Here is a 24,923-nt window from a genome sequence, read left to right on the forward strand (position 1 = left end):
GCTCCGAGCTTAATCATGAGCTTGGAGGGTACTAGGGTGTTGAAGGCTGAACTTTAGCCAATGAACAGCATTCTTACATAGGTACTCCTCTTGTCCAGATGGGATAGGGCAGTGTGCAGTGGGATTGCATTGTCTGTGGGATCTATTGGGGCGGTATGTAAATTGAAGTGGGTCTAGGGTGTCAGGTAAGGTGCAGGTGATATGATCCTTATCTAGCCTCTCAAAGCAATTCATGATGACAGAAGTGAGTGCTACGAAGCGATAGTCATTCAGTTCAGTTACCTTTGCTTTCTTGGGTACAGAAACAATGGTGGACATCTTGAAGCAAGTGGGGACAGCAAACTTGGATATGGAGAGATTGAATATGTCCGTAAACACTCCAGACAGCTGGTCTGCCATTCTCTGAGGACGTGGCTAGGGATGCCGTGTGGGCCGGTAGCCTTGCGAGCGTTAACATGCTTAAACGTCTTACTCATGTCGGCCACAGAGAACGAGAGCACACAGTCCTTAGGAGCGGGCCGCGTCGGTGGCACTGTGTTATCCTCAAAGCGGGCGAAGAAGGTGTTTAGCTTGTCTGGAAGCAAGACCTTGGGAGCAAGACGTCAGTAATCTATTTTATTCCTATTACAATGTCCTCCCTATTGATGAGATTCAGTTTGCTTTCATGTTATAATCTTGTGTATATTTTGTTTTCATGTATTTTCATGACCACAATGGAAATATTTTTTTTAACTTTCTTGTGTCTTCCACAATGATTTTAATGGCATTTTACTGGGTGGTTGTATTGTGTTTCAATAAATCAAGTCATGACTTCAGTGATCTCAGATCAGAAAGTCAGAGCTCTGGGAAGAGGCCCGAGTTTCCGACTTGGATAACCGTTCAAAACTATATATTTTTTTCAGCGAAACTCGTTTTTTTCCGAGTTTCCAGTTGTCTTGAACTTACTGAAGTCGGGAGACTTCCGAGTTCCCAGTGGTTGTGAACACGGCATTGAAAGGGCCAAACACATGGCTTGCGTCGGGTGTTGTGGGTTTACGTCATGACGTTGACGAGGAAGTGAACACGTGTGAGGAAAAATAAGAAGTCCGCGTTTGCTGAGGCCACAAACCTTGAGTAGGTGAAGTTATTGTTGTTTACATAGCTAATCCGATATGTCAAACATTCAAACGTAGCTCAATAACTATAGTGTGTATGGGAACCAGCCCGTGGTCTTGGATTTTCTTGAAAATATGTTCAGTAAACGTTACTGAACTTCTAAACTTGAGGCAATTTCCACTCCACTAGCTAGATTGCTAACGTTAGCCATATGCATTGCGTCTTCATTTTTTTAAATTATGGGGTGGTAGTTGTCATGTGTTTGTAGCTGTTGTACAATCTTTGGATACTCTACCGTACATATTATAATCAGCAAATTGGGCTAACTGAGATGAGAGAGTTAACTGAGTAGCTAGGCTTGGCTAGAAGTAACAAATTAATAGTCAGCTAACGGTAGCTAGGTAGGAATTGTGAAATATTGACGGGTATTTTATTTTGTTTCAGGAAAGTTCTTCCTCAACTGTGAACTTCAACATGGCTGTCAGGGCATCTTTCGAGAAGAACAACGAAATAGGCTGCTTCGCCAAATTAACAAACACATATTGCCTAGTTGCAATTGGTGGGTCAGAGAATTTCTATAGGTAAGATATGTGGCATCTTTTCCAGACGTTGCTTGCTAGCTAACGTTAGCTGATCAGATCGAACATCCGGCGGATAACTAGCTTAAGATGGTACATTTATTTTCAACCAACCTTGACGATACTAACCTAGTTTTCGAATCGAAAGCACCAGTATTTGTATTTATATTTATTAGGGATCCCCATTAGCTAATTTTCCTGGTGTCCAAACATATTAAAGCACTTACATTACATATATATTTTTAAATGTAACCTTTATTTAACTAAGCAAGTCAGTTAAGAACAAAATCTTATTTACAAAGACGGCTTACTGGGGAACAGTGGGTTAACTGCCTTGTTCAGGGGCAGAAGGACAGATTTTATATCGCTCATCCATATATTTATATGTGTATGTTCTTATTCCATCCCTTAGATTTGTGTGTTAGATATTACTGCACTGTCGCAACTAGAAGCACAAGCATTCGCAATACACTCGCAATAACATCTGCTGACCATGTGTATGTGACCAATAAAATTTGATTTGAGTTGGGTGTAATGCAAAGCACACTTGATTTCTGAGTCAATCTCATGAATCAGCGCATTGGGGTGGACTCTCACCTGTCAAGCGGACAGAGCATAAGAGTGAATTCCATAACAAATGGACAAGTACAATTGTATTGAAAGCTTACATACAGTATTGTCAGCTTTCTCCAGGGAATGTTGTTATGAATGAGCATAGAGTACCACAGTATGAGTCACAATACCCTAGCGGTCAATCAGGGAAATGGTTCCACTTGTTCCGATGGTCAAGGCAAAGGTAGGAATTTCTGTATGAAATATCTAATGTTAGTTCAAGGTAAAAGTGACCTTGTTCCGAGAGAGATTTACATGGTTATCAAAACTTCCCGCCCAGGTAAGTCTATACGAAACACAGCCCTTATTTTAATTTTCTAAAATCCCATATTTGGAAAAAACAAATGGTGAGAAACGATTTGAACCATTTCCCTGTTTGACCGCTAGGTTTTATGAGTATTGACACCTCCACTGTGGGGCTCTATTGCTGTCATGGTAACATGAACTCTATGATTTCAGTGTCTTTGAAGGCGAGTTGTCAGAGACCATCCCAGTTGTACATGCCTCAATAGCAGGATGTCGGATAATTGGAAGAATGTGTGTGGGTGAGTATAGCTCTGTAGGTCAAACAGGCTTTGTGCAAGTGCACAAAGAAACACAAAGCAATGTCATCAGTTCAACAGGGGAGTGGAATACTCAATTATGCTTTATGTAAGACCAATACTGCGCTTTCTATTTTCTGAAAATAATTTGGATAATTGACTGTCACAATTTTGCACTTAGCCCAGCTAACCCTGCTCAACTACTTCCACACTAAATTTGCTATTCAGGGAATCGTCATGGACTCCTGGTGCCCAACAACACTACTGACCAGGAGCTGCAGCACATTAGGAATTGTCTTCCAGACACGGTGAAGATCCAGAGGGTCGAGGAGCGGCTCTCAGCACTGGGGAATGTCATAGCCTGTAATGACTATGTGGCCCTGGTGCATCCTGATCTGGACAGGGTGAGAAAAAAACAACTCTTGCCTCATACCTCTTATGTTTGTCATGCATGATTGCAGTGCTGCCAACTCTCACGCATTGGGCGTGACACACACATTTGACCCTCTTCCCATGTCATACTTATTTCTCACGCGTTGAAAAAAAGTACTTATTTTATTTTCTTATTCAGTGTGTCAACTTTCAACTGTGCCTCCAAATCCCTTTGAAATGGAAGCATATTGCGCCTGCAATTCTACATCATAAGCTTTGTAACCTCGGAAGCTTCACCCGGGAGATCCACCATTTTCTGCCACCGCACTGTGAACCGCGGCAGATTGAAGCTTGTGATTTTGTTAAGGGCCTGAGACCAAAGCGATTGGATGCGCGTTCGTGATACGTCCCTCACGATTAGCGTGGCAAAGGCAGCCACGGCAGACTGGACAGGCACGTTTGTTCTCCGCTGAACAAAGTTCATGAACTCAAATGTCAAAAGAGCAGCACAAATGAATTTGCTGTCACTTCTGTCGCAGAATGCTTCCTTTTGACAGCATGTGATAATATAGCCTGGTACTAGTTATTCAATCCTCCACTTGTATGAGCCTAAATCCATAGGCTACATTATTCACCATTGGCAATTTAGCACTAGGTTCATTAGGCTGTAACATCGAAAAAGGCAGCGTTCAGCAGGACATTTGGTAAGGTGACCCGATTTGTCGGAACTGTATTATGAACATTATTTTGCCCAATCAGATTGTGAACCCAAATGTCTAACTGATTCTAGTGGGTGGACAATACATTGAAAGATAATTTAGGTTGAGTGTAGGGGCAGATTTTGGCTGTCGTCTTGTCTTAAGGAGATTTGTCTTCTTTTTTTCCCACAATAGCTAATATAAGTCGTAACAATTCCCATCCCCTACAATGGGCCAAAATATCGACTAGTTAGTGTTCTAATCTCAGCAGGAACACTACTGTTATTCCTCATACTTATTATTGAACTTCTTACCATTTTTGCCCGTGTAATTAGGCTATTTAAAATCTGATATGCCAATTTATGTCTTTTAATTTTAGATTTTTATTCAATGAGAGTATTTTTATAAGCCTTTATGGACAGTGTTGAGTATAGGCTGTCAGTGGTTCCCAAACTGGGGCGCGCTACTAATAATTACAGTATAAATTGCGTTTAAAAAGGAAACCCTGATACATTTTAAACTTTGTTTGACAAGTGGTCATGAAATGACCTTTTAAATTATATATAATATAACCAACATTGAAAACAGCTAGCTACAACAATTGTTTAAAAATCACCTATATAGAGAGAGATTGTAATGGCGTCTTTTTGTAAGCACTAACTGTGCTGTTTTTGGGTAAACGCCGAAAATAAGGTCTGTGTTAAACACAGGCTTAGGAGATTTATGTTTTGTTTGCCATTCATTTTTCCCATAGGGATGGCTGAATGAACAAGAGGTAACTCATTTCCGGCTTTTATGACTACAAGCTGTCGAGCTCTCTTGTGCCATTGCCATTAGAATGTTGGAAGCTTACCCATAGAATTCAATGTAATGGGGCAGCAATTTTTTGGGATTGTAACTGGTGATAGAGGTACCAATTTGCATACACAGAGATGGAACAGGGTTTTATAAAGATTTGTAAATACAGGGCCATAGAATTCACACATTAACCCCACAGAAGCCTTTTTCCAATGGGGTCGCCAAACAACTCAATGTGGTCTTATTGGACAATTTCGCATTCCCATACCTGTGTGAAATGTAATTGTAGTATGCCCAGAAATATCTTAAAATGTTCATACTGATGTAGAATACTCAACCAAATGAGCCAGATGTATAAATATGTTAAATTATTCACAGAATGTTGGTAAGAATTTGCCCAAAAAGCTGTCCGAATTGCTTATTTCTGAAGATGCTGTCAATTGCACAATAAGGGCGATTGGTTATATTATATATATGTTGATTATATTATATGTGAGTTGGTTATTATATACAATTTGAAAGGTAATTTCATGACCTTTCAGACCCATTTGTTCAACCAGGTTTAAAATGTATCAGGGTTTCCCTTTAAAAGCAATTTATACAGGTAATTCTGATATGTATCCTGGAAGTCAAAGTTCTGTTGACCTTAACATTACGAAAATGTGTATGATGGATCGAAGCTTTCCAATGATTTATGTTTAAAGGGTATAAGTGAGCAACAATTTGTTGTATATTGACATTGTTTGTCATTGGGGAAATTAATGGGATGGAGGGATGAAATAAAGAGTGATTAAACACAGAAAGCTACCATTGATGCACTTCTGTCAGACATTTTCCAACTCCAGGGACATAGACCCCTCCCCCCTCCCTACCGGCTAATTGACTATAGGTCATAAAATGCGAATAGGCTATATTGAAATGCCCCTTGCTTCAAATATCCTGCATTTTAGTATTGTGCACAAGCTGCTATGCAGAAATGGTAGGCATAAATGCAAAATATCTTGCCTATGTGGAGTAAGATGGTGGTTTACTTACCTCAATTTCGACTTCGACTCATCTGCCCTGGGCTCTTTCTGTAATTTCGACCCAATTTTCAGGCTACCCAAGACTAAACGCCGGCGTTAGAGGCAAGAGGGGGGATTCTGGCAAGATTAAGTAGACGGGAAAACCAGCCACCTCTCCCTTCAATTCTACTAATGTACAGTTACATGATAATTAGATGGATGACCTCCGATCGTGGATTTGCTACCAACGGGACTCTCGAAACTGCAATATTCTCTGCTTTTATGAAACATGGCTCTCGGACAAGATACACCCCATGGCTATCCAACTCGATGGATTCTTTATTCACCGTGAGGACAGGACAGTGGAGTGAGGGAAATCGAGGGGGAGGAGTTCATCAACAACTGGTGTGCTGACTCGAGCGCGGTGGAAGAGCCGACCCATTGTTCGCCGACTTGGAATACATGTTCAAATGCCGACCCTTCTACTTCCCGAGGGAGTTTTCAGCTGTTATTGTGACTGTTGTATACATTCTACCTCCGGACAAGAAAAATAACAAGCTGGCACTTAACGAACTGTACGAGGCTATAAACAAGCAGGAGAACTTACATCCAGAGGCCGCTTTTCTGGTTGCCGGCGAATTTCTTTATTTTTTAAATTCTGCGTCATTAACACACGTGATGTCCAACTCCCATCAACACGTCTCCCTCGGCACTAGAGGCAATAAAGTATTAGATCACTGTTATTCTACCCTCAAGCAAGCAAGCATACAAGGCCCTACCTCGTCCCCTATTTGGCAAATTAGATCATGACTCTGTACTCATGGTTCCTGTTTACAAGCAGAAACAAACAGGAAGTACCCTAGACCAGGGTTTCCAAAACTCAGTCCTCGGGACCCCAAGGGGTGCACGTTTTTGTTTATTTGCGCTAGCACTACATAGCTGATTCAAATAATCAACTAATCATCTCGCTTTGATAATTTGAATCAGCTCTTTACTGTTAAGGCAAAAACCAAAACGAGTTTTGGAAGCACTACCCTAGACCCACTCCAAGCCCACTACATCACTTGGGCCGAGCTCCCTGCCGTCCAGCACCTCTATATCAGGCGGTTTGAAAGGAAGACCCGGAAAATTGTTAGACTCCACTCACCCAAGCCATAGACTGACTGTTCTCTGCCTCCGCACGGCAAGTGGTGCTGGTGCGTCAAGTCTGACACCAATAGGCTCCTGAACATCTATCCACAAGCCATACGACTGCTAAATAGCCAACTACACTGAACTAAAATAAACACACGTAAAGTGTTGGTTTCATGAGCTGAAATAAAAGATCCCAGACATTTTCCATATGCACAAAGAGCTTATTTCTCTCAAATTTTGTGCACAATTGTTTGCATTTCTCCTTTTCCCTTGATAATCCATCCACCCGACAGGTGTGGCATATCAAGAAGCTGATTAAAACAGCATGATCATTACACAGGTGTACCTTGTGCTGTGGACAATAAAAGGCCGCTCACAAATGCGCAGCTTTGTCACAACACAATGCCACATATGTCTCAAGTTGAGGGAGCGTGCAATTGGAATGCTGACTGCAGGAATGTCCACCAGAGCTCTTGATTAAAGAATTGAATGTTCATTTCTCTACCATAAGCCACCTTCAACATCGTTTTAGAGAATTTGGCAGTACGTCCAACCGGCCTCAACCGCAGACCATGTGTAACCACGCCAGCCCAGGACCACCACCTGCGGAATCATCTGAGACCAGCCAACCGGACAGCTGATGAAACTGGGGGTTTGCACAACCAAACAATTTCTGCGCAAACTGTCAGAAGCCATCTTAGGGAAGCTCATCTGCGTGCTCGCCGTTCCTCACCAGGGTCTTGACCTGACTGCAGTTCGGGGTCATAACTGACTTCAGTGGGCAAATGCTTACCTTCGATGGCCACTGGCATGCTGGAGAAGTGTACTCTTCATGGATGAACCCTGGTTTCAATTGTACTGGGCAGATTGCAGACTTCGTGTATGGTGTGTGGGCGAGCGGTTTGCTGACGTCAACGTTGTGAACCATGTGCCCCGTGGTGGTGCGGTTATTGTATGGGCAGGCATAAGCCACGGACAATGAACACAATTGGCATTTATCGATGGATATTTGAATGCACAGAGATACCGTGACAATTCTGAGACTCATTGTCGTGCCATTCATCCATCGCCTCATGTTTCAGCATGATAATGCACAGCCCCATGTCGCAAGGAACTGAACACAATTCGTGGGAGCTGATAATCTGCCAGTTCTTCCATGGACCTGCATACACACCAGACATATCACCCATTGAGCATTTTTTGGATGCTCTCGATCGATGTGTACAACAGCGTGTTCCAGTTCCCGCCAATATCCAGCAACTTCGCACAGCCATTGAAGAGGAGTGGGACAACAGGCCACAATCAACAGCCTGATCAACCATGCAAAGATGTATCGCACCAGATACTGACTGGTTTTCTGATCCACGCCCCAAGCTCTGTTGTTTTTGATTAGTTGTATTTTTAAAATAATTTTTACCCCCTTTTTTTTTCTCCCCAATTTTGTGATTACGATCTTGACTCAGCGCTGCAACTCCACAACGGGCTCGGTAGAGGTGAAGGTCAAGTCATGCGTCCTCCGAAACATGACCCGCCAAGCCGCGCTTCTTAACAAGCGCTTGCTTAACCCGGAAGCCAGCTGCACTGTTCAACTGATGACCGTAATCAGCCCGCAAGCGCACTGGCCCGCGACAAGGAGTCGCTAGAGCGCGATGAGCCAAGTAAAGCCATCCCTGCCAAATCCTCCCCTAACACGGATGACACTAGGCCAATTTTGTACCTCGCTGTCGGACTCCCGGTAACGACACAGCCTGGGATCGAACCCCAGGCTGTAGTGATGCCGAAAGACTGCGATGCAGTACCTTAGACCGTGCCTTAGTCCGTAGATAAGGGCGTAATGCATTTCAATTGACTGATATCCTTACATTATTTTTTTTCATGCTCATCCCTAGTACGTTGTCTGATGTAGGGGATGTTAACACACTTCCCATGTTTGTTTAGGAGACTGAGGAGATCCTGGCGGACAGTCTGAAGGTGGAGGTTTTCCGTCAGACAGTAGCAGAGCAAGTTCTAGTGGGGAGCTACTGTGCCTTCAGCAATCAGGGGGGACTGGTACACCCCAAAACCTCCATAGAAGACCAGGATGAGCTCTCCTCCCTACTCCAAGTGCCTCTGGTGGTGAGCGGTAGTTGTCATAGAGTGGTGTTTATGCTCATTTCTACATCGTCCCTAGCCCCGACTGCAAGGCTCATGTAGATCTGAATCAATCTAATACATATAAGCAATGTGGTAATAGATCTACCTTGCTCTCTGATAGGCTAAGTGGAAATTTCTCCATTTTGTTTACATTTCTGTTTTTGATCTACTTAAGAGCCCAGGGGGGGGCACATTGCATCATGTTGTTACTGAGTTCTTGAGTTGTTGCCAAATCTCCCCCTCTCTGGCACTCCACAGGCTGGAACAGTGAACCGTGGTAGCGAGGTCATCGCCGCAGGGATGGTGGTAAATGACTGGTGTGCCTTCACTGGGCTGGACACCACCAGCACAGAGCTGTCCGTCATCGAGAGTGTGTTCAGACTGAGCGAGGCGCAGCCCAGTGCCATCGCTACCACGATGAGAGACTCTCTAATTGACAGGTGAGTGATCACTTCTGACACCATGAGATACTCACAAATTTTAGGCATCATCTAGAGGTTGCTTCATTTCCTTTTTCCACTAAAAAAATCTATGTATGACCGGAAAGGCAGGGTTAAGATTGAGCCCGAGAAACAGGCATAGCCACTCCATCCGTTTGTAATGCAAAGTCGTCTTATGTCACAGCGCGTGGCTTTTTGTTTCTGAAGTAGCATTTGGCCCTTGTATGTTTGAGGCCCCTGCTTTCATCCGTTTCGAGATCCGACTTTCATAAAACCATGAGCAATTTGCTCACGTTCAGCTGTGTTCAACACTAGACTGAATCTATTTCCTGACTAGGCTATTAAAGTTGCCATACAGCCTCCTTTTCACCTCTATCATGTGATTTACCTGACAACGAGGGCGTTCGACTTGTTAGGCGAGCGCAGCCAACTAGACGAAAGTAAATGAGTGAAGTCGGGGGAGGTGCATCTGCGACAACTGTTGTGTTTTTCAAACGGCAAGGCTCAGATCAACATGGCAACAAGTAGTGCCATTGTTTTCTAAAAGTTTAATTATATAAAAGTATATAGCTCTAACGTCCATACCACAGACTAACAAACGGAAATCATATGTGTCTATCCTACATTGTAAAATGTATATATCCATTGTATACATGAATTGCGGCAAAGTTGGTTCCTGTTTCAGTCACATCTTTGGTCACGTCCGTGTGGGTCAAACAAAAACAACCTAATGATTGGTTGACAATAGAGCCTCCCACAATGCAGGCGACCGATGGCTGCACTTTGAAGTTGTTGAGGAGTTGCAGAAACTTGCAGTCAACTTCATGACCTTTGATCACATTAACATTTTCTGATATCAAAATGGGGTTGTAGGCCAAACATTTTTGGGTTGCGGCTGATGACGTAACAAATGACCTTTGTTGGTTTTTGGGGAGGTATATTTAGAATGCACAGAAGTCTAACGCTTGATCTTTTTTACACTTAAAGAGGAACTGTCACCGTTTTTGGCACTATTAAATCATAATAAAATGATTCATATAACCAGACATACTCGCAGGCGGACCGTGGTACAGATCCGGACCCAGAACGCGGTCAATGCGGGTCCCTATTTATATATATTTATTTTTGGAACTGTCGGGCTGTCATCTTACTGCTGTTGACAGTTGTAATAGTAGAATGCACAAGGTGCAATTTTGAAATTTGGTAGTGCGTGGGCAGCTTTTATTTACATTTTATTTCACCTTTATTTAACTAGGAAAGTCAGTTAAGAACAAATTCTTATTGACAATGACGGCCTAGTTCAGGGTTAGCTGCCTTGTTCAGGGGCAGAATGACAGCTCGGGGATTTGATCTAGCAACCTTTCGGTTACTAGTCCAACGCTCTAACCACTAGGCTACCTGCAGCCCCAGTTTCTCTGTCCATTCACTGAAAGACCTTAGAGATCTATCAGAAATATCCAGTTGATTAACTACTAATCCTGGTTAGCCTAACTTACCTATCTATCTACACTTTGTAGTTATCATGGCCAGATTACGTGTCCAGGGGCCTCGACCCCAAGGGGGCCCCCATTTTTGATCTTGTTGAGTCACTCGGGTATCATATGAACACACAAGACATGGCAAAATGTGTAGAATCTCAGGAAATTAGCTTTAAAATGGCACAATTTTCTCTCTGCCAATGAGGGGTGAGGGTTGCGATGTGGGGGTTTGTTACTACACCGATACATTACAATATCCATCCAGACCTTTGCCACCTAGGAAATTTGTTGTGACCGGACCTTCTCAAATAGTAGTTGAGTATCCCTGATATACACCCCCGGGAAGAATTACACATTTTGTGACCAGTAAGCACATAGATGCGCTTCTTTTCCTGTTTTTATAAATTCATAGGATGTTTAGAAATTACGTGGCGTCTGGAATTTGTGAAAATTCTGTACTGAACAAAAATATAAACGCAACATGTAAAATGTTGGTTTCATGAGCTGAAATAAAAGATCCCAGAAATGTTCCATATGCTTCAAGAAGCGTATTTCTCTAAAATGTGCACATTTGTTTACATCCCTGTTAGTGAGCATTTCTCATTTTCCAAGATAATCCATCCACCTGACAGGTATGGCATATCAAGAAGCTGATTAAACAGCATTATCATTACACAGGTGCACCTTGTGCTGGGGGCAATAAAAGGCCACTCCAAAATGTGCAGTTTCGTCACGCAACACAATGCTACAGATGTCTCAAGTTTTGAGGGAGTGTGCAATTGGCATGCTGACTGCAGGAATGTCCACCAGAGCTATTGCCAGAGAAGTGAATGTTAATTTCTCTACCATAAGCTCCCTCCAACCTCATTTTAGAGAACCGCAGACCACGTGTATGTGTGGGCGAGCAGTTTGCTGATGTCAGCGTTGTGAACAGTGTGCCTCATGGTGTCTGTGGTATGGGCAGGCATAAGCTACGGACAATGAACACTATTGCATTTTATCGATTGCAATTTGAATGCACAGAGATACCGTGACAATCCTGATGCCCATTGTCGCGCCATTCATCCGCCGCCATCACCTCATGTTTCAGCATGGTAATGCATGGCGCAAGGATCTGTACACAATTCCTGGAAACTGAGAAATGTCCCAGTTCTTCCATGGCCTACATACTCACCAGACATGTCACCCATTGAGCATGTTCGGGATGCTCTGGATTGACAGCGTATTCCAGTTCCCGACAATATCCAGCAACTTCGCCGAGCCGTTGAAGAGGAGTGGGACAACATTCCACAGGCCACAATCAACAGCCTGATCAACTCTATGCGGAGATGTCGCGCTGCATGAGGCAAATGATGGTCACGCCAGATAATCACTAACGTGAATTTGGACCAATCCCTGACAACCCATTCATCAAAACGTAGCTACGAAGCTTTGCTTTGTAACCTGCTGTTTTTTTCCCATGTCTCTGAAAAATCTGAATGATTCCAGTCAAAAGATGTCCGATGGCCGTGAAACACTCTCAGGACTTTCCCGTACTTCTTGGCGATACAGTGTCACATCAGTCTTACTGATGAGGAATACCCTTCGCAAAGAGCAAATATGAAGACCGTGGGTTTGACAAAGGGCTGTCCCACAGATTTTAACGTTCTTTGCGCAGCACTTTACATTTGGGCTCATATTGCGTAAATATCATACCAGTATTCAAATTTTTTGAAATGGGGAAACAACTGTCACTTATTATTTATGTATTTTGACGACCACATTGACATTTAGTGAAAACGGATTTGTTAACTGCTGTTTTTTTTCTTCTTCGCAACTTCCATTGTTTGTCGTGTCACCTAACACCCTACCTATATTAAAAACACAACACCAGCTTGATTTAGTTGTTATACATATTCTCTTTCATAGAAAGTGATTTGATCAATTGATAGGGACAGTCACACATTGTATAAGATTACTTCCCAAGCAAAGTCCGATTTCTTTGGCTCCTAAAGAAGGTCGTAACTCAGCTTCTAAATGTCATGGAGACGAATCAAAGATATTCCCATGTTCATCAGTCGTGTCTTCCCCTGGCATTTTACAGCTTTTTTTCTAGCATAAAGCATAACATATTTATGCATTGTTTTAGATCGGTATAAACAATCGCGAACTGTAACGTGTTTTTTTTTTACCCCTCAAATCAAGGAAGGACCCGCTCCACGAAACGTTGTCGCCCCCTAGGTTGGGAGCTCCTGAGCTATAGTCTTAGTCACGTACTGCATAGCAAGACTGATTGTGTTGATTCCCAATCGCTGCTTTTTTCATCCGTTTTTGTCCAAAATATTGAGTAACTGAAACGGCGCATCGTCTGAATGGCTGGAAGCAGCAGAAAATGTACTAGCTGTGATGTACAACCTGATAGCAATATTTGACTACCTAGCGATTTATTGGCGAATTTGATTAATCGTGCAGTGACTGCATCCATATAATTCTGCTAACAATGCCTTACTAGGCGCGTAATGGATTTTTTTTGTCAAATATAACCTAGTTTTAAACCTCCAAGTTGGTTTTGAAGCATAAATGGCAAATGTTATATTTTTGACAGATTATTAGACATTATCGGTTTGTTTCGTTTCTGCACAGTAGGTCAAAGTGTCAGTTACTCTTAAGTGTGTATACAATACTGTATTCATACTTGGGATATCGTTTTTCAATGGGAAGTCCTAAAATAACGTTAAGATGCTGATGGAGACTTTTAGACATTCAATTACCGGTGCAGATAAAATGCTATACTGCTGCAGCACCATTTCTAATATAACATTATTTCTCTCTTTCAGCCTCACATAAGATGCCAGTCCGCCTTGAATGAAAGGTTTGAGTCATCCCTGAAAATCTGTTGCAGACCACTCGCTGTCATTTGATATGGTTAACACCTTCCACGTTTAGAGTTGGACATTTGCATGGTATGTCAATGCTAGACTTCATAATTCCTTAAAGAGATGCTCCGGTACTAGGAAATTGTTTTTTATACCTCCTGCTTTGGGCTGGATGTGTCAATGTGTAGATCATACTTTCTTACCTCAATTAGCCACGTAATCCTTAGTTTCAAAGCGACTCTTTTCTTGAAGGTGTGCTGCGCCATTTTCCTTACATTTTCCCCCATATGGGCCAGCACCCTAGCAATTCGAGTTCTAGCCAATGATCATCAGCCCCTCTCATTTAAGTGACAGCAAGCAAGAGGCTTGTCCAGCTTTATCCAATGAGGTTGCAGGGCGGGCCCAACGGCTCAGTGGACACAGCAGAGACAGCAAAGACGTGGTACATACAGTGCATTCGAGGTATTCAGACCCTATGACTTTTTTTCACATTTTGTTACTTACAGCTTATTCTAAAATGGATGAAATCGTTTTTTCCCCTCATCAATCTACACACACTACCCCATAATGACAAAGCAAAAACAGGTTTTTAGAAGATTTTGCTCATTTATTAAAAATAAACTGAAATATCACATTTACATAAGTATTCAGATCTTTTACTCAGTACTTTGTTGAAGCACCTTTGGCAGCGATTAGAGCCTCAAGTCTTCTTGGGTATGACGCTACAAGCTTTGCACACCTGTATTTTGGGAGTTTCTTCCATTCTCCTCTGCAGATCCTCTCAAGCTCTGTCAGGTTGGATGGGGAACGTTGCTGCACAGCTATTTTCAGGTCTCTCCAGAGATGTTCAAGTCCTGCCTCTGACTGGGCAACTCAAGGACATTCAGAGACTTTTCCCGAAGCCACTCCTTTGTTCTCTTGGCTGTGTGCTCAGGGCCGTTGTCCTGTAGGAAGGTGAACCTTCGCCCCAGTCTTAGGTCCTGAGCGCTCTGGAGCAGGTTTTCATCAAGGAACTCTCAGTAATTTGCTCTGTTCATCGTTCCCTCGATCCTGACTAGTCAGGTGATGATGCTCCCACCACCATGCTTCACTAGGGATGGTGCCAGGTTTCCTCCAGATGTGACTCTTGGCATTCAGGCCAAAGAGTTCAATCTTGGTTTCATCAGACCAGAGAATCTTGTTTCTTTCTTTGTTCTTGGGGACCTTCCATGCTGCAGACATTTTTTGGTACCCTTCCCCAGATCTGTCTCGACACAATCCTGTCTCAGAGCTGTACGGACAATTCCTTCAACCTGATGGCTTGGTTTTTGCTCTGACATGCACTGTCAACTGTGGGACCTTATAGACAGGTGTGTGCCTTTCCAAATCATGTCCAATCAATTGAATTTACCACAGGTATTTGTATTTTTCATCAAGGACTCAAATTATATTTTCTATATTTTCTTTTACATTTCTAAAAACCTGTTTTCTCTTTGACATTATGGGGTATTGTGTGTAGATTGATGAGGGGGGAATACTATTTAATCCATTTTAGATTAAGGCTATAAAGTTAACAAAGTGGAAAAAGTCAAGGATCAGAACTTTCCGAATGCACTGTATGTGACGTAGTACGCAATTTCCGGGGACTACTTTTGGCTACTTTCATAACTACTGGCTAAAAAGTATACAAAAGTACCAGAAAATCTCTAACTTTGTACAATTACCATGTTTGGTTATTTAAATGTCGATTTTTCTGTAAAAGAGCATCATAAAATGTAAAATTTGAATGCCAGGTTTTCGTTTATCATTTTTAACCATTTTGAAACTGGTGGTTTCCTTGCTGTGGGAAACTAGAGAAATGTTCCCAATGGAAAATGTACATTAAGTCTGTCTGCCAATTCCATTACAGTTAAGCCTTGCATGGCAAACACGTGGTTGAGATGTGGCGATATTCCTTGCTGATTTTTTGCAATATATTAAAAAAAATGGATTACCCTGTAAGACCATGTTGTATTTGTCACACAATCTGTTGCTTATCGTCAAATGGTCTTTGATTTTCTTACCTTGAATGAGACTTTGGTTGTGGTCAAACTTTTGAGTGAAGACATTGTATTTTAGGGCTGGATTGGATCGGTAGCGCCGAAGATCAGCGTTATAGCATGATTGAAATGTAAAGGTAATGTTTCCATGTTCGAGGAGACTGCATACCTCAGCTCTATTGGAAATCGCGCTATAGCGCTGAACTTCAGTGATATGGTTTGATAAAGGTTGTTGATTTACTCTCCCCTGTCCACCTACATGGGTATTTGGTGCCCTCTGCTGACAACTTACATTGAAAACACAAATTACTTTCTTTAGTGTTTTTTTTTTAGACCCACTCCCAGTACAGTGACATCTCATTTACTTTGTGCACTATACAGTATATACCTTCTTTACTATATGCATGCAGCACATTCCTTAACACTAAGCTATTAGCAGTAATTTGTGAGTGTATGTCATGTACTAGGAATGCACCAATATGCATTACTTTGGAAAAGCTCTTTAGACCCACTCCTAGTACTGCAACAGTTGAGTGAAAAACATGTTAATTTTTGCATTGTATTTTTTTATTTGGATGAAGTCAAAGTTAAGACAAAGGTATTTGTCATAAGCCCCGTATAACACAATACACATCAAAATAGAATATACACATCCAAATACACAAAAAGCTAAATGTAATCAATCATAAACACATTCTTCAGCTGTCTGAAATGCCCTAAAGCCTGGATGGGCATCTGCGATCAATTTCCAAACAAACAAAAATGTTGGGGGGTGGGACTCTGTCGGGGTTCAAACTGCAAATGTTTCTCTCCTCCCTAGAATTGCAGAAAACTCGCTTTAAAACTGCACAATTTTCTCTACGCCCTATGGCAAAATATGTACTACAGGAAATGTAATCTAAAACGAAAATGTTTTGCTTGCAAGGTGCCTAACAAAATTTCACGTAGGCCCCTCATGATGTTACATTTTTTTGAGGCACCCACCCACATCAAAGTGGCCCATCCGGGCTGTAGAGGCACCAATACCTCAAATTTTAGAGTAGAGAGTTAGCATCTCTGTGATCAGGTCTGGTGACTCATGACTAATTTAACAATGAAGTAAGGCAGGAATAAATTACCTTAGTGGTCGCTTAGGGCAGCAGGGTGCCCTCGACCCAGTTTATATATAAATTTTTTGGAACTGTCTGAGTCTCCATTTACTGTTGAGAGTTAGAATAGTAGAATACAGAAGGTGCCATTTCAAAATTTGGTTGTCCATCAGGTGTTTCTCTCTTGTCAGTCACTGACAGTCAATTAGCCATGTCGGCAAAAAAAAATGGATTGGTCAATTTAGTCTAGCCATCTATCTAAACTTGTAAACACAATACCCCATAATGACAAAGCAAAAACAGGTTTTATTACACCATGCTTCACCGTAGGGATGGTATTGGCCAGGTGATGAGCGGTGCCTGGATTCCTCTAGACGTGAAGCTTGGCATTCAGGCCAAAGAGTTCAATCTTGGTTTCATCAGACCAGAGAATCTTGTTTCTAATGGTCAGAGTCCTATAGGTGCCTTTTGGCAAATTCCAAGCAGGCTTTCATGTGCCTTTTACTGAGGAGTGGCTTCTGTCAGGCCACTACCATAAAGGCCTGATTCTTCCATTTAAGAATGATGGCGGCCACTGTGGTCTAGGGGACCATGTTGTATTTGTCACACAATCTGTTGTTTATCGTCAAATGATCTTTGATTTTCTTACCTTGACCTTGAATGAGACTTTGGTTGTGGTCATATTTTGGTACCCTTCCCCAGATCTGTGCCTCGACACAATCCTGTTTCAGAGCTCTACGGACAATTCCTTCGACCTCATGGCTTGGTTTTTGCTCTGACATGCACTGTCAACTGTGGGACCTTATATAGACAGGTGTGTACCTTTTTTAGAAAACAACTTTGTTTTAAAATCAATAGTTAGTGACCCAGGATTAGTTTAAAATGGCCCGTGACGTTGTTTGTGAAATTATACACTGCTCAAAAAAATAAAGGGAACACTTAAACAACACAATGTAACTCCAAGTCAATCACACTTCTGTGAAATCAAACTGTCCACTTAGGAAGCAACACTGATTGACAATAAATTTCACATGCTGTTGTGCAAATGGAATAGACAAAAGGTGGAAATTATAGGCAATTAGCAAGACACCCTCAATAAAGGAGTGATTCTGCAGGTGGTGACCACAGACCACTTCTCAGTTCCTATGCTTCCTGGCTGATGTTTTGGTCACTTTTGAATGCTGGCGGTGCTTTCACTCTAGTGGTAGCATGAGACGGAGTCTACAACCCACACAAGTGGCTCAGGTAGTGCAGCTCATCCAGGATGGCACATCAATGCGAGCTGTGGCAAGAAGGTTTGCTGTGTCTGTCAGCGTAGTGTCCAGAGCATGGAGGCGCTACCAGGAGACAGGCCAGTACATCAGGAGACGTGGAGGAGGCCGTAGGAGGGCAACAACCCAGCAGCAGGACCGCTACCTCCGCCTTTGAGCAGGAGGAGCACTGCCAGAGCCCTGCAAAATGACCTCCAGCAGGCCACAAATGTGCATGTGTCTACTCAAACGGTCAGAAACAGACTCCATGAGGGTGGTATGAGGGCCCGACGTCCACAGGAACAATTGGTATATATTGAAGATGCGCCTGCTCAGACCTATTCAGACCCTTTTGCTATGAGACTCCAAATTGAGATCAGGTGCATCCTGTTTCCATTTATCATCCTTGATGTTTCTACAACTTAATTGGAGTCCACCTCTGGTAAAAGCAATTGATTGGACATGATTTGGAAAGGCACACACCTGTCTATATAAGGTCCCACAGTTGACAGTGCATGTCAGAGCAAAAACCAAGCCATGAGGTAGAAGGAATTGTCCTTAGAGCTCCAAGACAGGATTGTGTTGAGGCACAGATCTGGGGAAGGGTACCAACAAATTTCTGCAGCATTGAAGGTCCCCAAGAACACAGTGGCCTCCATTCTTAAATGGAAGACGTTTGGAACCACCGAGCGACTCTTCCAAACTGATCAATCGGGGGAGAAGGGCCTTGGTCTGGGAGGTGACCAAGAACCCGATGGTCACTCTGATAGAGCTCCAGCAAAATGGCAGAGTCATGCCTTAAGTGTAAAACTAATGACTCAATAATCCATGCTTTGGGAATGCTATTCAAGTCCAAAAGTTATGGGTGGAGCTAGAAAGTTGTCTATCAGAAGTATTACAATGTAAACTTTTAATCCATCTGTCTGCATATTTCAAGACATGGCATATGGGGGTGTAGTGAGATACCCAATGGGCTGGACAATTCTCTTTCAAAAAACGTATACTAAAAACTTGGAGTGAGAAATGTTTTATGCTGTTTATAAAAATCCTGGTACAAAGTTTATTTATTTTTTAAACTAGGCAAGTCTGTTAAATAACAAATTCATATTTACAATGACGGCCAAAGTTCTGCTTCAGCCAATTACAAATGTTGACATAGATGGATGTGAACAAACACTTTTCCATCAGATCGTCCTTAACAAAGTCAAGCACTCTTATCATCCTACAGATGGCAGTATTACAGTAACAGTTAAGTTTATCGCGAGTCCGGACTTAAACCTACGTTGGTGAACATCCACACAAGAGGAAAGTTTTTGTTTATCGTTCTACTGTACACCTATTCAGTGGCAACCCATCAATCAGGGCAGGTGGGGCAGAGCCCCACTTGTTTTGAGCCCCACATTTTGGGGGCTTGCTTGTTTTGCATGTTATTTTGGCAGTTATGTGTGTCACATATCAGTTTTCAAACAATGTCAAAATGTCTTGTGTAAGGCTGCTCCAAAATGCAGGTGTTTCAGCCTAGCTCAGTGCTTTCTGTGGTGGTGGGGCAAGCCAGCAGAAAATACGGAGCAATGCACCGTGATTGGCTCAGTGTTCTGTCACTCATGGGGACACTACGTCACCGCCAAGTCTAAGGGTAGAGCTCTACAATTATAGCCCCTTGGGTGCTGCCATGGAGTTAAATTAGAAGTTCCCATCCAAGAAGGCTCAAGGTCTTTGGCCACAGATAAAATGACGACAAATCATGTTATATCTACAGTAGCTTTGATTGGACTGATCATGTCAACATCATACTTTCAAAATCTTAGCTAGCAGTCATCATGAATCAAGTTAACAATCTACTGGCAAATCCTTTTTAATCCTTGTCATATGAAGAGAAATAATGAAGAGAAATTATAGATAAAATGTATCAGTGCTCATCGGCCATAGGACATAAACATTCCACAACGAGTTGGAAATCACAAATTCAACGAGTGGTTTGGAAGGAATCATTGGCTACCATTGCAAATCATTAGCCTGCTATTTAGTGGAGTGGCTGTGTGGTCCCAAATCTAAGATTAAGGGTCTCTTTTCCTAGTTTAAAATTATAAACATTCAACATTGGCCATGCTGTCAATGAAGAATTTGTGGCGCGCTCAAAACAACTCGGAATTGCAAAATCTGACTTTAGTGAGTTCAAGACAACTGGGAACTCAGGGGGAAAAACGAGCTACGACTGAAAATACATTTTGAACTTTCATCCAACTCGGAATTGGAACTCGGGCCACTTTCTACAGCTACGACCTGAAGATCACTGACGTCATCATGATTCAAACTTTTTTTTGAGTTCCCAGTTGTTTTGAAAGCACCATAAATCCAAAGAATGCCAGACTGATGACAAAGTTTGATGACAACATTTGCCCACGAAGGACCACGGCGCCACCTTCCTGTTCAACTGAGCACAGCACAACAAGGTGAATCCAAACATGTCATGTATGCTGCTGCATAAATGATGTAATATGCCAGGGAGATGTGTATACTGTAGCTACGAAAGTAATACAATTTTCACCTATTCATTTCACCTACTGTTCTGACTTGGTGGTTCACATGTAGCCTATAACCTGTTAAGAAATGTAATCATCAAATACTGTAAGATTGTCTGCTTATATGCCCCCTTTATTTATCCTACGGTTCTGATTTGCTGTACAGGGAGAACACTAAGAACTGCCAATGTTCTGAATTCTGGTGCTGTACATTTCAAATGTGCTGAACAAAGTTATATTCACTACGTCCATCCTTTCTCGCTCATTAATGTCTTAATCGAAATTACGGATTGCCTCTTATTCGCTTGTCATCCCCTTAGTCCATAGTTTGTACATCTCAATTGTCAGTAGAAACTACATTTGTTTAAGCAAGTCAGACATATCAGCTATGTTTTTTTAAAAGGCAGTAAATGAAGCTGAATGAACTGTTTCACTGCCAGACACAGCTCCTCTGATAGCCAGGTGTAGCAGTGGTATAGTGCAATTAATGTATTGTTTGTTTAGTGTTGTGGCTTTTATTTTTTTGCCCCACCAAGATTCACATGCTAAAATCGACACTGCACCTGTCAAGCCACCAGGGTCTGACAATCTAGATGGAAAAATACTGAGGATAATAGCAGATGATATTGCCATTCCTGTTTGCCACATCTTCAATTTGAGCCTACTAGAGAGCGTGTGCCCTCAGGCCTGGGGGGATGCTAAAGTAATTCCGCTACCCAAGAATAGTAAAGCCCCCTTTATTGGCTCAAATAGCCGACCAATCAGCCTGTTACCAACCCTTAGTAAACTTCTGGGAAAAAATGGTGTTTGACCAGATACAATGCTATTTTACAGTAAACAAATTGCTAACAGAATTTCAGCATGCTTATAGGAAAGTACACTCAACAAGCACAGCACTTACACAAATGACATGTTGAATGCACCGCGCTGTCTGTCTAAACAACTAGCACACAGCTCGGACACCCATGCATACCCCACAAGACATGCCACAAGAGGTCTCTTCACAGTCCCCAAGACCAGAATAGACTATGGGAGGCATACAGTACTACATAGAGCCATGACTACATGGAACTCTATTCCACATCAAGTAACTGACGCAAGCAGTAAAATTAGATTTTTTTTTTGAAAAAAAGAACACCTTATGGAACAGCGGGGACTGTGAAGCAACACAAACATTGGCACAGACACACACTTACGATAACATACTCAATATACATACACATGGATTTAGGAATGTAGAGATGTGGTAGTGGTGGAGTAGGGGCCTGAGGGCACACAGTGTGTTGTGAAATCTGTGAATGTCCTGCATGCTATTAATAAAGTGGTAACACAACCATTCAATGCTTTCAGGGTGTGTTCATTGTTATAGTGACAACTGCAAAAAATATTTCAAACAATTAAAAGGATATAAAAATGTATTTAAATGTAGAAATTCAACAGCAAACGCTATTTGGCCTGCACATCTTTTACAGCATGTCATTGCTTGCCTCGTTGCTCAAGTGGTATGCAAGTGATATCCAATTTTCGAATGGTTGTCAATTCCTTTGGATCTTTCTCTTCACTGTGCTCATCTGTCCGACCTGTGTAACCATTATAATAACCAGCCAAAGTGATCACACCAACAGCACTTTCAACTTTCCCAGACAGTTAATTTGGTGTATGCTGTAGGCCTGTTGTACATACATACAGCAAGTAGCTAGAGCAAGGCCTAGTATAAAATATCTAAAAATAAATGTCCAATAGCTTTTCCTGGGATTTCACGAGAAGAGGAATAGTATATTGCGCACAGCTGGAAGAGACGCTGGAGATGTGTAGCCGAAGTAAGAAGCTAAATATTAGCCATATATTAGGCCATTCATTAGCTCAATAGTAGGGCTATAAATACAGTGCCTTCAGAAAGTATTCATACACCTTGACTTATTCCACATTTTGTTGTTACAGCCTGATTTCAAAATGGATTAAATAGATTTTTGTTTAAAAAAAAAAAAAAAATAATAATTAATAAACCAAATAGGCACATTTGGGCAGTCTTGATACATTTTGAACAGAAATGCAATGGTTCTGTCTAAAACTTTACACATACACTGCTTCCATTTAGTGGCCAAAATCAAAATTGCGCCTAACCCGGAATATTACATTTTGAGCTTTCTCTTGCATTTCAAAGATGATGGACCATTATCTTTTACCATATCGAATGTGTTATATTCACCTACATTAATTTCACATTTCCACAAACTTCAAAGTGTTTCCTTTCAAATGGTATCAAGAATATGCATATCCTTGCTTCAGGTCCTGAGCTACCGGCAGTTAGATTTGGGCATGTCATTTTAGGCAATTTTCTTTTTTTAAAGGGTCCGATCCTTATAAGAGGTTTTAAGGGCAAAAAAATTGACAGCTGTGCCATATAAATTGCTAAATAGTTTGGAGATTTGATGTACCAATTCCATGGCACATAGAATTGAACAAACACTTTTCCATAAGATCGTTTATGAATTGACACGCAAAAAGACGCCGGATTCAAAATTTTGAATTTTTCTAATTAAATTATACAAAATTCTTGCATAGAATGTTATACGGGGATACAATCTTCCCAGCTCTGCAGATTTTGCTGCAAGGAGGCAGAGTCATTAGATCATTTATTTTAGTACTGTCCATATGTAGCTCGTTTTTGGTCACAGGTCCAGGAATGGCTGAAGAATTGCAACATTTACCAAGAGCTAATGTTGCAGATAGCAATACTGGGTGATTTGAAAAGTCATAGTCAATCGATCAATAATATAACAATAATTTTACCAAAAATGTTTATTTGATTTACAATCTGTAGAAACTATGAGAATAGAACGGCTCAGTACTTTTGTGAAGCATCACAGCACAGTTGGAAAACATATGTGGCAAATCGAAATCCAATATGGATGGTGTTATTAAGAGATAGATGGGAGGGGTTGAATGGAGCTGAAGGGTGGGACTAATAACAAATGTAAAACATGTAATATGTAAATAGGTTCAGAACTTTTGTGAAATAGCAGTTACAAATATATGGCTAATAGAAATCAAACTGGATGGACATCAGAAATAGAGGAAGCCCAGAACTAAAAACAAACAAAATATAACTATTGTAAAAATAGATTGTGTCCGTAAAATGTATATAGTATGTAGAAGCCCAAGTGTTATTGTTTATTCATTTACTCCAATTGGGGGAGCTGTGGTAGGGGTTGCGGGGTATAATAAAAGGTATATTCTAAAAAAAAGTGTATGTATGAATGTTTATATATTTGTGTGTATATACACTGCTCAAAAAAATAAAGGGAACACTTAAACAACACAATGTAACTCCAAGTCAATCACACTTCTGTGAAATCAAACTGTCCACTTAGGAAGCAACACTGATTGACAATAAATTTCACATGCTGTTGTGCAAATGGAATAGACAACAGATGGAAATTATAGGCAATTAGCAAGACACCCCCAATAAAGGAGTGGTTCTGCAGGTGGTGATATGTGCCCTGTGCCCTGTGATCTTCACAGATGAAAGCAGGTTCACACTGAGCACATGTGACAGACGTGACAGTCTGGAGACGCCGTGGAGAACGTTCTGCTGCCTGCAACATCCTCCAGCATGACCGGTTTGGCGGTGGGTCAGTCATGGTGTGGGGTGGCATTTCTTTGGGGGGCCGCACAGCCCTACATGGGCTCGCCAGAGGTAGCCTGACTGCCATTAGGTACCGAGATGAGATCCTCAGACCCCTTGTGAGACCATATGCTGGTGCGGTTGGCCCTGGGTTCCTCCTAATGCAAGACAATGCTAGACCTCATGTGGCTGGAGTGTCTCAGCAGTTCCTGCAAGAGGAAGGCATTGATGCTATGGACTGGCCCGCCCGTTCCCCAGACCTGAATCCAATTGAGCACATCTGGGACATGTCTCGCTCCATCCACCAACGCCACGTTGCACCACAGACTGTCCAGGAGTTGGCGGATGCTTTAGTCCAGGTCTGGGAGGAGATCCCTCAGGAGACCATCCGCCACCTCATCAGGAGCATGCCCAGGCGTTGTAGGGAGGTCATACAGGCACGTGGAGGCCACACACACTACTGAGCCTCATTTTGACTTGTTTTAAGGACATTACATCAAAGTTGGATCAGCCTGTAGTGTGGTTTTCCACTTTAATTTTGAGTGTGACTCCAAATCCAGACCTCCATGGGTTGATAAATTTGATTTCCATTGATCATTTTTGTGTGATTTTGTTGTCAGCACATTCAACTATGTAAAGAAAAAAGTATTTAATAAGAATATTTCATTAATTCAGATC

The 24,923-nt window shown here is 41.9% G+C and overlaps 1 protein-coding gene across 1 annotated transcript; it reads left to right on the forward strand.

Moving 5' to 3' along the window:
• The first annotated feature begins 1,004 nt into the window (after positions 1 to 1,004).
• LOC120064971 (eukaryotic translation initiation factor 6-like) lies at positions 1,005 to 14,282 on the forward strand. Its single transcript, XM_039015587.1, has 7 exons — positions 1,005 to 1,113; positions 1,540 to 1,676; positions 2,745 to 2,830; positions 3,056 to 3,231; positions 8,772 to 8,948; positions 9,225 to 9,406; positions 13,701 to 14,282. The coding sequence occupies exons 2-7, from the start codon at positions 1,570 to 1,572 to the stop codon at positions 13,708 to 13,710; spliced, it is 738 nt and encodes a 245-aa protein (XP_038871515.1). The 5' UTR covers positions 1,005 to 1,113; positions 1,540 to 1,569; the 3' UTR covers positions 13,711 to 14,282.
• The last annotated feature ends 10,641 nt before the right edge of the window (positions 14,283 to 24,923 follow it).

Source organism: Salvelinus namaycush, chromosome 20, assembly GCF_016432855.1.
Source record: "Salvelinus namaycush isolate Seneca chromosome 20, SaNama_1.0, whole genome shotgun sequence".
In the NCBI taxonomy this organism is placed as follows: Eukaryota; Metazoa; Chordata; class Actinopteri; order Salmoniformes; family Salmonidae; genus Salvelinus; species Salvelinus namaycush.